General features: G+C 37.5%; 1 protein-coding gene across 3 annotated transcripts in view; it reads right to left on the minus strand.

Annotated features, from left to right (window-relative positions):
• Positions 1 to 2,865: 2,865 nt before the first annotated feature.
• The window catches only part of XPOT (exportin for tRNA), a 163,616-nt gene continuing 149,854 nt past the window's right edge, over positions 2,866 to 16,627 (minus strand). For all 3 annotated transcript variants that reach the window (XM_065934714.1, XM_065934713.1, XM_065934712.1), the window contains 6 exons: positions 13,462 to 13,578; positions 12,916 to 13,031; positions 12,162 to 12,209; positions 7,824 to 7,895; positions 5,886 to 5,942; positions 2,866 to 3,509 (listed from right to left, as the gene is read on the minus strand). In XM_065934714.1, the coding sequence (XP_065790786.1) occupies positions 3,483 to 3,509; positions 5,886 to 5,942; positions 7,824 to 7,895; positions 12,162 to 12,209; positions 12,916 to 13,031; positions 13,462 to 13,578 (437 nt within the window). In that variant the 3' untranslated portion in view covers positions 2,866 to 3,482. The remainder of the gene's footprint in view (positions 3,510 to 5,885; positions 5,943 to 7,823; positions 7,896 to 12,161; positions 12,210 to 12,915; positions 13,032 to 13,461; positions 13,579 to 16,627) is intronic.

A 16,627-nucleotide genomic window follows, 5' to 3' on the forward strand; every position in this document is an offset into this window, starting at 1 on the left:
TTTAGACAATTTGTTTTTTAACCTAAGCCGTTTTTTAGGGCCTCCTCGGTAGCTCAGAAGGTAAAGAATCTCCCTGAAATGCGGCACACCTGGGTTCGATCCCGGGGTGGGGAAGACCCCCTGGAGGAGGAAATGGCACCACACTCCAGTGTTCTTGGCTGGGAAAATCCCATGAACAGAAGAACCTGTCTGGTTACAGTCCATGGAGTCGCAGAGTCGGACACGACTCAGCAACTAACACTTAAGTCCTTAAGCGTGTTTTTATCATATATCATAGGAACAAAACAGAGATAACAAAAGTCCACTATAATGTTTGTTACAAAGGAATTTACATTATTAAATCATTTAACAATGTTTAAGGATGGAATCATTCTAACGGTCTATTCACTGCTTACAATTCCCACTAATTTTAGTTCACCCCTATCTAATGCCAAGAAGGCAGCCTTGAGTCAAAGTTCCTTACAACAGTATAACCTACATCTCAAAGCTGAATGGGAGAAAATGTGGTTAGCTGAAGGCCTTGATTCAAAATGTTTACTGCATTAAGTGAGGAACGCTGAAATACTTTTTCTGGAAGATCAAGCCGTTTGTGAAGCATTTAATGTGTTTAAGATTTAAATAAACTGTTAGGCCCAGAACTATACCAGGCCTCATAAAACTTGTAGTTCCTTAGTTAAGACATACAAATCCCCGTCTTTTTGCCTCAGTGAGGCTTTGTTAAGGTGAGATTCACCCTTGAGACAAATATTGGGGTGTTTGCTTTTGGAGACTGTTATACAATACAGATAAGGCAATTTATGATGAAACAGTCTCCTAATTGCTATGGCACCCCCTAAGTGAAGTGCTCTAGACAACTTCAAGGAAGGAAGGTGTGAAATATTACGGGATTAGATAACATGAAGTTTTAATCTCTATTATAGACTCTTAATGCCCCTGTTTTGATTTCTCTTAGCTCTGAACACTTGTGAATCTTCCGAAGGGTTTTAAAGAGCCAGGAAGGAAGAATGAGGTGTCACCTTTACATATATGGAATAAACAGTACAGTAACAATGGCTATTGGGGGCTTCCCAGGTGGCTCAGTGGTAAAGAGCCTGCCTGCCAGGCAGGAGACTTGGGTTCGATCCCTAGGTCAGGAAGATTCTCTGGAAAAGGAAATGACCACCCACTTCAGTATTTTTGCCTGGAATATCCCATGGACAGAGAAGCCTAGCAGGTTACAAAAAGAGTATATAAAATAGCATGGGGTCACAAGAGTCAGACACCACCTAGTAACTAAATAGTTATTATCAATAAGCAGATGCTGCAGTAAGCTTTTTTCATGTTTAACTTACTGAATTCTTAGTTATAATGCAGTTACCATTATCCCCCCCATTTTACAGATGGGTAAACTGGGGCAGAGAGAACTTACCTAACTCGTCAAAGGTTCTAAAACCAATTACTGGCATAACTGCTATCTGAACCTACTGAATCTGGATCCCGAGCCTGTCTAAGCTCTTAACTATTATGCTATGCAATTCTGTATACTCTGAACAATCAGTTCAAAGATCATTGGAATATATGCAATGATCTCTCCCACTGTACAGGGGAACTTCTCAAAGGAACAATAGCTCGCACGCATCTATTTTTAAAATCATTTTTACTGAAGTAGTCATCCCTTAGTATCCACAGGGTATTGGCTCCAGGACCTCCCCCCCAATACCAAAATCCTTGGATGCACATTTCTTATATAAAATAGCATAGTATTTGCATATAATCCATGCACATCCTCTCACATACTTTAAATGATTTCTAGAATACTTACAATACCTAATACAATGTAAACACTATATAAATAGTTCTCAAGTACAGCAAATTCAAGTTTTGCTTTCTGAAACCTTCTGGAAATTGCTTTTTCCAAGTATTTTTGATCTAAGGTTGGTTGAATCTATGGATGTGGAACCTGCACATACAGAGGGCTGACTGTATAATATACATCTCACTGATCTATTTTTACAATTAACTGTTAACTTAGTTTAGCACCTTTATTCTATGATGTTAGGAAAATGTTTAAAATCATTTCTGAAATTAACCCCAGGAGAATATTTATATAAAATTCAGGATACAATTTTAGGGAATTTAGAAAACCACTGAAGCCCAACCATGAAACCTCTAGGGACCACATGTGCCAAGGTTAAAAAGAACCCTTAGCCACCCTAACACCCTACTTGGGAGTTTGGAGTTTAAACTGAAATGACACCTGTAGTGATTCTGCTGCTCAATTCTGTCCATCCTTTCTTATTTTTCCAACAGTACCACTGGTCTTATCCTCTTGGTTTCCTGCATGAAAGTGAAAGTGTTAGTCGCTCAGCTGTGTCCAACTCCTTGTAGCCCGCCGGGCTCCTCTGTCCATGGAATTCTCCAGGCAAGAACACTGGAGTGGGTTGCCATTTCCTTCTCCAGGGGATCTTCCCGACCCAGGGATTGAACCCAGGTCTCCCGCACTGCAGGCAGATTCTTTCCTGTCTGAGCCACCAGGGAAGGTTTCTTGCATAGTTGTGAATAAAAATGGGGGAAGGCAGGGGAACTAAACCGGCAGCTACTACTTACAAGCATTATAAATACTCAGGTATATTGTACCCTAACTAAATCCAGTTAAGAAGGAAAATATTAGATTTTTAATTCTATCAACATATGCACACAGGCTTTTTGTAGTGCATTTGAAAAAAGATTCTAAATTGTTTAATAGAACAAAGTAGGATATACTCTTTTAGAAGCATAATTAAATCACCCAGACACTCATACAGTATGTGCAGTCCCTTAAATGGAAAATCAGGGAGAGATGGAAAAATAAGGCTCAAGTATTTAAAATAACTCCAAAAGACTTGATATATTTCACTACGTAAAATTTATTTGCTTTTTTTTTTTTATAAAAAATGTATAACACCAGCACCTACTCTTCAATCAGTTAATTTATGAAACCATTCTGTTTTGTAGAATACACATTGGCATTGAAACAGTTTAAGGAAATGTAATAGCTATCTACAAAAAAGTTAATTTTGATTTTATTCCCCCCACTTTTTTATGAGTCTGCACACATAAATGAAACAGTTTATGAGTCTGCACACATAAAACAAAAATTTAAATTTTCAAACATTTTATATTCAGTAATGAAAAAGAAGTACACTGCTTTCTTGCTATGGTCTTTATAAAGGACTTAAAAGTTTCAAGTTAAAAAAAAGGTACTAGGATAACTCTGCTGTATCTTATAACAGCATTTTTTATATAGAACGATTTAATCGGCATGCAACTTCTCTATGTTGTCACATACCTGTAATTTAGGGAAAATTACACCCATTTTACAGAAAAAAATCCCAATACATATACTGCAATAAGCTCAAAGCAATGTTAAAAAGACCAGTGTGAACGGCACACAAAAAATTGTTTCTCTATAAATTATTAACTGGAATTCCTGATCATGAAGTAGGCACGGGGAGATCTAGTCCTCAGGGCTTTGCTCTCTGGAAGAACACCTGTAAATAAAGTATTAGTTCAATTAGTACTGATGCCAGATGATTATCACCTTTTACCTGAAGAAGGGCTCCATGTTACTGGGTGCTAGCCACTCTTCTAAAACATTTCATATACTCCATAAATCCACACATGATACAAGACAAAAACTTTCTCTTCTGGACAACTTGGCAAAGTCTAGAGATAACTAATGTTGCCATTACTCAATTGGGAAACTAGTGAAAGTATGGTGCCACCTCCAGCGCTATGAGAGTCAAGCAGCGAGAGGAAAACGCGCTCTGGACAACAGTTTGCTGACTGGCACTCCTGTCCAAGTCAGTGCCAGGAAATTAGACTTTGAGGAAGAAACAAGTCAAAGCTAAAGATAGCAGGGGCTATCCCATAACTATTTATTTCTTTGATTATAAAAAAATACTTCCAATTTAACATCTAAGACTATGAATGTGTAGGCTAGAGGCTGTGCTAAGCACTGGCTCATTATTACTCCCTTCCATAGTTGGGTTCCTGTTAAGTAAGCACCAGAAAAAGTAAATAGAAGGCAGTAAACTCATTATGGATAAGGACCACATTCGTCATTATATCTCTAACACCTAGTAGATCAGACATTCACGTAAAAGTTATTAACTATTTATTGACTAAATGGAGAGAAAAGAATCATCACTATATAAGCAAAAGATAGCCTTATATAGAGGCCACGATTAAGATTACCCTTGAAGAATGGGTAGAATTCCTAAAGGAGAAGAGTGCTAATAAGGGAGAATATTTGAAGAACAGCAGGAATAGTAAGGGATATTCCTGCAAGAGAAAACAAAAAGGTAATCTGAGCTCAGAAGCTGGGAAAAAAAAAGCACCTAAACGCCAAATTAAAGAATATGTTACTGTTTAGTCAACAGTTAAAGCATATGAAGATCATGAAGAAGAGGAATGAATTTCAGAGAACTGTTCAGTGTTTTCAAATGGATCAGCTTGGAGAGAAAAAGGGAAGGGAAATCAGAGTGAGAGAACAGAAGCCTACACCAGAGTGGGAGCAGGGGAGACAGAAAACAACTGAGACAGCGAGGAGGAGACAATCAGCAAGATCTAAGGATTAATCAGACAGGAACAGAGGAGGCTCAAAAGAAGGAACTTCATTTTTTTTCCAACTAGAAGAATAACGCCATAGAGAAGTTGCGCTTGGGAGGAGGACTTTATAAATGCTGTTGGGATGAATATACTTGGAGCACAAGCCTCCTACAATGTACCTAGACCTGCTGGAACAGATACCTCTAACAGAGAGTTACAATTTATTTTTAGTCCTTTAATCCAATGTGATGATCAGTTACTTAACAGAGTAAGTTCACAGGTACTTTGCTTTTATGGGGAATTGGGAAAGGGGAGGGTTCCCAATGATAAACAGTAACTCTCTTCTCACAAACTCCTTGGTCAGCTTAAGCTGACAAACTATTACTAGGGGAAAAACTGGCAAGGGAAGATGGTAGAACCAAAGTTGAAGGATAGCACACAGTGACATCCCTTGACTTGAGTGCCTTTGGCAAAAGGTCCAGGGAGCCATTAAGTTACTTATCACTAAGAAATTTAGCACATGCTTTACCCTGAAGTTTGTTGAAGATAATTAAAAAGTAAAGAACAGTTCCTCAAGCTGTCACACTGTAACTTTAATTCCAGCCCATGAGCTCCTTGTGGGCAGGGAAAGTCACTCACACCAGCGTCTGCAGCGGTTAGGAGAGCGTGTGTCACGTAACAAGGCAGTCAGAGTACTGACTGAGGGACTAGCCGGGTGAGGGCAAGACAGCTGTTTCATGCACTTAACTGTAAAAATGAATACCAAGTAAATACTTGGAGGCTGGTTTGGTTAATTCAGTGGTTTTATGAATGTAAAAAGAGACTTAGTGGCCAAATCTGAGGATTCTACTTTTTGTCCATTTTGCAAATTCGAAAGTTTCAAGATAAGATACAACCAAGTAACTCATACTTGTGTTTTTTTTAGTTCCTTACTTTCAACTCTATATGGGCAGCTGTTCTTAAATATTACTTGTTCTCCCAATCCTCTAGTTCCTATTTAGTTACATCACAGAATTGTAAAAGGAACTGACATTTTCCTATCGCCATGGTCAGGCATATACAACTCAGTGTGCTTATCTAACTCCCTTTAACCTTCTGTAGGAGCTCAGCTGAAAGGGCCTTCACATAAAGCTGAAGTGTAGTAATAGCTACTGATTGTGGATTCTTAGAAGCAGGTTTTAGAGCAAAGAGATTCCCAAATATGTAACTATGTAACTGTTGGTCAAACTACAATATGATACAGTATGCTGTAGTATGTATTGGCTCTGAAATATCACCTAATTGTATGAAGATATGTAAGTTTTACAAATACCTACCTTTAAGTAGTTTTTAAAAACTTTAGCATCAGGCTGCTGAAGCGCTTGACAAAACTCCTGAGGGGCCAGGAGGGGAGGAGAGGTAAAAGAATGAGTCATTTGTATTAAATTCATCAAAATTCAGAACCACAATATTCTTTTAAAATTGTGATAATAAAATCATAAAACTGACCATCTTAACCACATACACAGTACAGCACTGCTAACTATATGCACTGTCATGCACCAGATCTCAAGAATTTTTCATCTTGCAAAACTAAAACTCCACACCCACTGAACAAATCCCCGTTCCCCCTTCCTCTCCAGCCCCCACGCCCTGGCCACCAACATTCTACCTTCTGTTTCTAAGAGTTTGACCACTTTAGATACTTCATTTAAGTGGAATAATGCGGTATCTGTTTTTGTGATTGGCTTATTTCATTTAGCGTAGTGTCCTCAAGGTTATTCATGTTGTAGCATATGACAAAATTTCCCTTTTTGTTTTAAAGGCTGAACCATATGTGTATATGCTTCATTTAGGAATCTAGGAAACTATTTGAGCTATTCAAAATTGAATGGTATACTTCTGTTTCTGATGCATTAAGATCATAAGTAATTAGTAACATAGTTTTTATAAAATATTAATTTACTTATGTAACAAATGGTAAGTGAGAAAATTAATATCCAAGTTAAAGATATGTCACAAAACTAGAGATCATAAATGCATTAAAAATGAATTTTGTGAGTACTCTTATGTGAGGTCTATCTTTCATTCAGTTTCTCCAGTGCCTCTTACAAACAGCATTATAAAATACTATTGATAAAGAAACAATCCTTAGAATCTACACGAGAGATCTTAACTCGAGTTTCAAAAGGGACTCTGATAGCTCATTAGAACTATGTGCTACTGCACAAGAGGTCTGGATAACTAGATGCTCAGAAAACAACTGATTGTCATCATAAAAATGATGTGCCACTTACGTTAAAATATGATTTCAAATTCACAAGCTAAGCACAGGTGAGCTTGGCCCGTGTGAAATTAACCACCTGGCACAAACTTTCAGACCACGCGTCTGTATGCCACAGTCCCCTCTGGCAGACTGGGGGAGCCTATTAGACAACTCTCAGAATGTTTTAAAAAATACTCTTAAAATACATGGGGTTACAAAGGAAACTAATGATAATGAATTATGCTTATGAAATATATTTGTGATGTGTGGCAGAATAATAAGACTTACCGACTTAGATAACAAGGTCTAGTGGCTATTTCAAGATCTCTGGAATAATGTAATGTGATATAAAAATATCTGTGATTCCTATAAGTGACAAAATCACAGGCAATGTGAATACTACTATGATCTGTTACCTACACAATGGTAGGAAGTTAGATTTGTTAAACTGAAAAAAAAAAAAACAAGTTTTTTTTCCCATTTAATTTCACAGGCCCTCTGATGTTTGGACTTTGGCTATCCTATGTGTATTAAGTCAAGGTGAATGTAATAGTTCTGGCTTTCTTTTTTCTTTTAAAGCCTCTTTATTGATTTTGTTACAGTAATGATTATGTTTTGGTCTTTTGGCCAAGAGGTATGCGGGATCTTAGCTCCCTGACCAGGGGTGGAGCCTGCACCCCCTGCACCGGAAGGTGAAGTCTTAGCCACTGGACCACCAGGGGACTTCCAGGTCTGGCTTTCTCCAGTCAAAATGTAAATTGATTACAGTGGCTCAGTGGTGAAGAATCCACCTGCCAAGCAGGAGATGCAGGTTCAATCCCTGGGTTGGGAAGATCCCTTGGAGAAGGAAATGGCAACCCACTCCAGTATTCTTGCTTGAGAAATCCCATGGAGAGGAGCCTTATGGGCTCCAATCCATGGGATCACAAAGAATCGGACATGACTTAGGAACTAAACAACAACTTCTTTAATTAAGATTAAGAGGAAAATCTGCTACAACAGCTCTTACCTGAATTATCTCTGGAGCTACCTGCAAGGAAGGCAGGTATTCCTGTTGAAGATACTGAACACATTCTGGGCCCTGAAAATTAAATTGGAACAATATATGAATACTTAAAATACAATATGGTATTGTGATTAAGAACACAGATTCTAAAGCCAGACTGCTTTGAAGCCTGGCTCTGGCTAGCTTCTAGTAGCTTGGGTAGGTTACTTAATCTCCCTGAGCCTCAGTTTCTGAAAAAATGGAGTTATTGTGAGGACTGGAAGAGTTAACAAGCATAAAGCTGCTATAATAACACTCAGCACTCAGGACACATTCACACGCAGTGTTATGCAGTGCTAACAGCTAAACAAATATTCTTCTAAATGCAGGAGATCACAAACCAGAGTCTGGCTCACAGGACTGAAAAAGAAAGCAAAGAGGGGTGCTCCTGTTCAGTCTACCAGAGTGGACCACAGGCATGCTGGGGGAAGCCCGTGGGTAGTGCCAGGGTGATTAACATCTTTAGAAATGAAAATATCAGCAAGAAAGAAAATAATACTATATAGGAGATAATAGCAATAAAAGCACACCTCCTTCTTCCTATTCAATAAACTAGGAAACAGGAATTTAGTAGCCAGGTGAGAAAACTAAGACATAGGAAGATAGGGTGATTTGTCCAGTTTGCTGTTAATTAAGTCTGTACTATATACTAAATGCCAAAGCCTTTGACTGTGTGGATCACAATAAACTGTGGAAAATCCTGAAAGAGATGGGAATACCAGACCACCTGACCTGCCTCTTGAGAAACCTACATGCAGGTCAGGAAGCAACAGTTAGAACCAGACATGGAACAACAGACTGGTTCTAAATAGGAAAAGGAGTACGTCAAGGCTGTATATTGTCACCCTGCTTATTTAACTTATATGCAGAATACATCATGAGAAACGCTGGGCTGGAAGAAGCACAAGCTGGAATCAAGATTGCCGGGAGAAATATCAATAACATCAGATATGCAGATGATACCACCCTTATGGCAGAAAGTGAAGAGGAACTAAAAAGGCTCTTGATGAAAGTGAAAGAGAAGAGTGAAGAAGTTGGCTTAAAGCTCAACATTCAGAAAACCAAGATCATGGCATTTGGTCCCATCACTTCATGGCAGATAGATGGAGAAACAGTGGAAACAGTGTCAGACTTTATTTTTTTGGGTTTCAAAATCATTGCAGATGGTGACTGCAGCCAGGAAACTTAAAGACACTTACTCCTTGGAAGGAAAGTTATGACCAACCTAGATAGCATATTAAAAAGCAGAGACATTACTTTGCCAACAAAGGTCCGTCTAGTCAAGGCTATGGTTTTTCCAGTGGTCATGTATGGATGTGAGAGTTGGACTGTAAAGAAAGCTGAGCGCAGAAAAATAGATGCTTCTGAAGTGTGGTGTTGGAGAAGACTCTTGAGAGTCCCTTGGACTGCAAGGAGATCCAACCAGTCCATCCTGAAGGAGATCAGTCCTGAGTGTTCATTGGAAGGATTGACTCCGAAGCTGAAACTCCAATACTTTGGCCACCTCATGCAAAGAGTTGACTCATTGGAAAAGACCCTGATGCTGGAAGCGATTGGGGCAGGAGGAGAAGGGGATGACAGAGGATGAGATGGCTGGATGGCATCACTGACTCAATGGACATGAGTTTGAGTAAACTCTGGGAGTTGGTGATGGACAGGAGGCCTGGCGTGCTGCGATTCATGGGGTCGCAAAGAGCTGGACACGACTGAGCGACTGAACTGAACTGAAATACTAAATAAAGAGCAGGTCATTTGATATCTTAAACCACTGTCCTTCATTGCCAACTGCTAGTACTTCTAGATGCAAAAACTTTCGTAATAATTATCTGGCTTTTTAAGGGTAAACTTGGTAGAGGGAAGGGAGAAGAGTTCCACAAACTTACCCCTAATCCCCACCCCTTCTCAACACCTACAAAGGAACTTAGGACACAGTTTGAAAACGGCTTTCTTACAGCACTCTGTTGCTGAGACAATGGCCTCAACCAAATACAATAAATCCAATACTGAGAAAACAAACAAACAAAATCCCTGCTAATTTCATCTTCAAACTTGAATCTAACTTAAATGCTTTGATATGTTAAGGACTCCAACCTAGTGAAACCGAAAGGATGCTATCAAAACAAAAGCAATCCAACTCTCCTCAATGTTCTTCTCCCTGCATTAATATCTGGATTTCCTGTTCTGCTCCTGAATCAGAGGCTTTCTTTATGTTTCCTTATCTACGTTGACTCCTGACCCACTAGCCCAATCAATCCAGTCACAATTTAATGATCCTTCTAAGGAAACTTGTTCCTGAGAGGAGATAATACTGTACTGTTTGTGCAAGTTTCTCATATCAGTTCTACTTTCCTTCTCACTTCTTTCTTCTACTCTTCTCCCTGTACTAACTGCCCATTCACTGCTCATCATTGCATATAGCTCCACTGCTATCACTTAAAAATGGAGTATAGTTTTGTTTTTGTTTTTTTAAATGAGGAATGTAAACTTTGACTTCAAGAGGAGATCAGTCAGGTAAATAAATGAGAAAATAGAAAAATGAAGTAAATAATTTTCAAATATTATGTTCCACTTGATTCACTTCTGTGTGTGTCCAAATAACAACTCTGAGGACAAGATAAACACTTCTGAAATGTAAATATCATTCTTACTGTTATTCCTCATTCTCCTTGACTCTCTAGCATCTAACAATGTTAACCAGTCTTCTCTTTCATGACTCTATTCCCCTAACTTTTTTTTTTTTTTTTTTTTTTACCTTACAACATTGTATTGGTTTTGCCATACATTGACTTGAATCCGCCATGGGTGTACATGTGTTCCCCATCCTGAACCCCCCTCCCAACTCCCCCCCATTCCCCTAACTTTCACACCTTTGGTCCTACTTCTAGCTTTCTGTGACTCTTGCTTTAGCCAAAGTTCTTTGTGTCCTGGTCTTAGAAACTCTCATTCATTCCTACTACTCCATCTTAACAAACTACAACCTGAGAACTCCAAAACCAGTATTTAGCTCTAACTGCTTTTGACCCATGTTTCTAAGTGCTCTGTGTACATTTTTTCTACCTAGCTATTCCAAATTACAGTCACTGCCTACTGACTTCCCAACTTCTCACATGTAACACATGCCTAGTCTCAATTAGGTTTTTAGCTATTCTACCCCATGCTTTAGTTAAACAGAATAACATTATTTTCTACTAAGTCTACACTACAACACCTCATCTGTCTTCCTACACCTGTCACAGTATTTTTGCCCAGAGTGTCAGCTCCTCCTGGTCAGTCAAATGAACCCACATTTGTTTCACAGTCTATAAAAAAACAGAAAAACACTCCCTCTTTTGGTATTGACTTATATACTGCCTGGGCAGATCTGCTCATTCATCTTTAGTCCCACCATGTTACACTTAATACAAATGGATTGAACCCAGGTCTCCCACATTGCAGGCGGATTCTTTACCAGCTGAGCTACTAGGGAAGCCCGATTCTAAGCTCCACATATGTTGGGGCACTTTTTATTCATGTTTATACAGGACCTTTGCAGCCCCAAAACACATAGCCCTTCCTCCCTAGCACATAATAGGTGTAGAGAAAATGCTGGATTGAAAACCCTTCAAGTCTCTCTTGGAATCAAAAATTCAAGTTCAGACGAGGGAGCAGGATGTATGGAGACTCTGAACAAAATCTCACGTGTTTATTTTGGGTGGCTGAGGGAAGTTCCTGTTCACTAGATGACTTCAGCTATGTGGAACTGCTAGTCTCTGCTGGCATCCTGGCTTTGAGAAGTCGGAGGGAGAAATTTTTGTTTAAAAAAAAAAAAAAAAAAAAAGGACCTGATTTTCAAATGCTGGCATTCATTCACTAGTTAAAAACACTATATAAAGCAAACAACACACCAGCTAGATTCAGCCCAGAATTACTTATGATTTATACAAATTGTTAGGTTAACAAGGGGACTACAAACTTCTGAAGTAGTGAAGTGCTCTAACCAACCTGTAACACTAAGAAGTTGGACAAATCTGTGAAGAACCTACCAGGTAGTGAAACCTGGGATTGTGAAATTCTGGTTAAAATGTTTCTTATTGTTTGCCAAATGAAACAAATATACATTTTAACTTCCTGGTTATCCCAAATGTGGAAGACAATAAAGGATACTATTACTTTCATTCAACCCCGCCCTCACATCAAGACAGTCGAAAGTGAAGTTAATCAATTTTCATAAAGACAGTTTTCAAGAACAAGACATACTCAATTAAAACTATAAAAAATAAACATGCAAGCTGAAAGTAAGGGGGCAGGAAGTACAAAGCTTACCCGTTTGAGATGAATTGTTTTCAGTGTCACCGCACACTCAGATAAAGCCTATGAAAAGCAAGTTTAAGAAATTTAATATAGTCAATTCTTAAATACTGATCCTACATTTCTTTCCCTCGCCACTGTTCATTAACATTTACTGCCAAAGAAAAGATGGAGAAAGGAATGCTAACAGACAGGCAAAAGGAACAAATGGGTAGACAGAAAAATACAAAAATGCTGTCTTAATGTAGTGCGTTTTAATTAAGAAATCAAGCTTTTACTTGGTCCTAGGGAAATGACTAAAGGGCAACTGCTTGACATTAAGCATTCTAAAGATGAGATTTGGGGAAACTATCAAACAATGAAGAGAAAGTTACTCTCTTAATGATTAAAAAATAAAAAAAAAAAACACCAACAACATTAAGCACAAGTTTTAGAAGAAAGAAGTGGCAGGAAACTAGTTAATCAAGGTTTAAAGAATGTCTGCATCATGTACCCTTTCACAGTCCTAGAAAAAGTCCTGGTTATTAAAACTAGAGGAGCTAGATTTTATATAGTCAACTTTAATACCAAGATTTAGTAAGAATTCACAAAAGGTCCAAAAGGTATCATCAACGTTTTAAAAAAAATTTAAGTTAATATTCTAATTTGAAATTATTATTATTTTTTAAAGGCACTGAAATCTAATATAGTCAGCCTGGCATTAAGGAAGAAATTGTGAGTTAGAACACATGAGATCTAAGAAGGTCTAAAGAGATTCCGAGGTGCTTACCAATACTGTTTGTGCATCTGCCAGGTCAAAGGTTTGTTTTAAAGGTGCTAGGAAACATGCGGGGACAATGTGCTTATAAACAAAATCAGCAAATCCCACCGGTCCATCTTTACCTCCTGTTAAGAAAACTCAAATTTTCATCTTGCATAATAATGAAGTCATTTAATTTATCACCAGTGAAAATCAACTCCCAGCTCCTGTCTATGTTAGGACTAGGATCCCATTTCATCTCTCTTGTCTTAGGAAACAGGTTGGGGAATGAACAATTTTTTAAAAAAAATTATATTTGTGCTGGGTCTTCGTTGCTGTGTGGGCTTTTCTCTAGTGAGGCACGGGCTCTAGGGCACGCAGGCTTCAGCAGTTGCAGCTCCTGGGCTCTTGAGCACAGGCTCAATAGTTGTGATGTACGGGCTTAGCTGCTCCAAGGCATGTGGGATCTTCCTGGGTCAGGGATCAAACCTGTGTCTCCTGCATTGGCAGGCGGATTCTTCTACCACTGTGACACCAGGGGAAGCCCCAAGATTTTTTAAAAAAGAATTATCTTACCCCAGAGTTCTACCAACTTGGAAAGGATAATAAAACATGTTTTCTGAGCAATGGGATCTGGATATTCAACTGCTCCTTGAATAACAGTAACCAGCACTCGTTCTACATTCTCTGCACCTGAAGAGAAAAACCTGAGTTCAATCTGAAAAAGAACTAGAGAGGCAATCTGAAGTTCTGATTTCATATACAGTAATAAGACAAAAGCATTTACAGGGTTGATAAGATCTCTCAATTTTTATTATCCTGGCTCCTAAATTTTAAGCATAAAACACTGAAAAATTACTATTCCCTCATTATCCTGCCCTCTGGATTTCTATATAGCAAAATTAACTACGTGGACCCCTGCAGTCCATTTTTAATAGTTTACTGACCAGAGACAATTCAATATTCAGTTACATAACTAATTGCAGGCCACAAGCATTAAATTTCTGCAAAAGCCCCCCAGACACTAATGTGTTAATTAAAAAAAAAAGCAATGTGGCCAGTAAGATTCAATTCTGGCAAGAAGCCATCACAGTAGTATACTATAAAGGAATCAACTAATATAGCTTTAGGCAAACAAAGAACATTCTCTAGAATAAAATACATACTAGAATATACAACCAACCCACAGTAAATGTAAAAGGATAGACATTATTTCAAGTATCTTTTCTGACCACAATGGCATGAAACTAGAGATCAACCACAGAAAGAAAAATGAAAAAAAAAAAAACTATGTGGAAATGAAACAGCATGCTACTAAAAAACCAATGGGTCAGTGAGGAAATCAAAGAAGAAAAAAGAAAAAATAATACCAAAGCAAGTGATAATGAAAAACAACCATACAAAAATCTACAGAATGCAGCAAAAGCAGTCTTAAGACAAGTTCATAGTGATATAAGCCTTTCTCAAAAAAACAAGAGAAATCTCAAACAATGTAACATACCACCTAAAAGAATTAGAAAAAGAACAAACAAATCCTGAAGTCAACAGAAGGAAGGAAATAAATATCAGAGAGAAGACACAGATTAAATAGATAAAAAAAAAAAAATAGAAAAAGGCAATAAAAGCAAGAGATGGTTTTTTGGAAGGGATAAACAAAATCAACAAACCTGTAGCCAGTCTCATCAAGAAGGAAAAGGACTCAAATAAACAAAATAAAAAATGAAAAAGAAATAACCAGTACTGCACAAATTAAAAAAAAAAATTATAATACTACAGTTATATGGCAACAAAATGGACAACCTAGAAGAAATGGAAAAATTTCTAGAGACATACAGCCAACCAAATCTGAATCAAGAAGAAACAGGTAACTTCAACAGACTGATCATTAGAGATGAAATAGAATCTGTCTTAAAAAAAAAAAAAAACTCCCTGCAAAAAAAGTCCAGGACCATTCAGCTTCACCGGGGAATTCTACCAAACAGACAAAGAACTTACACCTATCTTTCTTAAACTCTTACAAAAGACTGAAAAGGGAACACCACCAACGTCATTCTATGAAGCCATCATCACCCTGATACCCAAACCAGACAAAAACACTACAAAAAAAGAAAATCATAGGTTGGTATCTTTGATGAATATAGATGCAAAAATCTTCAACAAAATATGAGCAAACTGAAGCCAATAACACATAAAAAGGATTACACTCCATGATCAAGTAGGATTTATTTCAGTGTCACAAGGATGGTACAATATATGCAAATCAATCAATGTGACATTAACACCCCAACAAAAGAAAAGACTAAAACCACACAATTATCTCAGTAGATTCAGAAAAAGCATCTGGTAAAATCAACATCCCTTCATGATAAAAACTCTCACCAAAGTGAGTAGTACAGACGGAGTATATCTCAACATAATAAAAGCCATTTATAACAAACCCACAGTGAATTTAATACTAAATGGTGAAAAGCCAAAAACCTTCCTGCTCTATTTTGGAACAAGAGAAGAATGTTCATTCTTACCACTTCTAGTCAATATAGTATTGGAAGTCTCAGCCACAGCAATTAGACAAAAAAAAGAAATAAAAGGTGGTATCCACACTGGAAGGGAAGAGGTAAAACTGTCATTGCAGGCTAATGACATGATATTCTATATTGAAAACCCTAAGGACTCCACAAAAAAATATATTAGAATAAATGAGTTCAGCAAGGTAGCAGGATACAAGTCTTATAGAAATCTGTTGCATTTCTTTAATAATGAAATATCAGAAAAAGCAAAAAAAAATCACACTTGAGATTGTGTCAAAAAAAAAAAAAAAAACAACAACTAATAAATAAACCTATCAAGGAGGTGAAAGATCCATATGCTGAGAACTATAAAAAACTGATAACAGAAATTAAAGATGATTCAAAGAAATGGAAAGATATCCCATGTTCTTGGTTTGGAAGAACATTGTTAGAATGGCCATACTACCCAAAGTCACCTATGGATTTAATACAATTCCTATCAAATTACCCATGGCATTTTTTCAAGAATTAGAAGAAATAATCCTAAAATTTATATGGAGCCATGAAAGACCCGGAACTGCCAGAGCAATCCTGAGTAAAAAGAACAAAGCTGGAGGCACAGCCCTCCCAGACTTCCAACAACATAACAAGTTATTGTAGTAAAAACAGCATAATGGCACAAAAACAAACATACAGATCAATGAAACAAAACAGAAGCCAAAAAAAAAAACCACACAAACACCTACAGTTAATTAATCTTCTACAAAGGCACGATTATATAATGGAAAAGACAGTCTCTCTGGTAAGTGGCATAGAGAAAGCTAGATAGCCACTTGTTAATCAATCAAATTAGAACATTCCCTCATGCTGTACACAAAAGTAAACTCATAAAGACCTAAATATGACACCATCAAACTAGAAGAGAATGTAAGTAAACATTCTCTGACATAAATCACAGCAACATTTTCTTAGGTCAGCCTCCCAAAGCAAAAGAAATAAAAGCAAAAATAAATGGAACCTAAACAAACTTATCGGCATTTGCACAGCAAAGTAAATCATAAATGAAATGATAAGACTGGAAGAAAATACTTGCAAATTATGAGATTGATGAGGGCTTAAATCCAAAATATGCAAACAGTTCATACTACTCAATAACAAAAAAATAAACAACCCATCAAAAACTGGGCAGAAAACCTAAATAGACATTTCTTCAAAGACAAACAGATGGCCAAGAA

Source organism: Muntiacus reevesi, chromosome 4 (genome assembly GCF_963930625.1).
Source record: "Muntiacus reevesi chromosome 4, mMunRee1.1, whole genome shotgun sequence".
Lineage (NCBI taxonomy): Eukaryota > Metazoa > Chordata > Mammalia > Artiodactyla > Cervidae > Muntiacus > Muntiacus reevesi.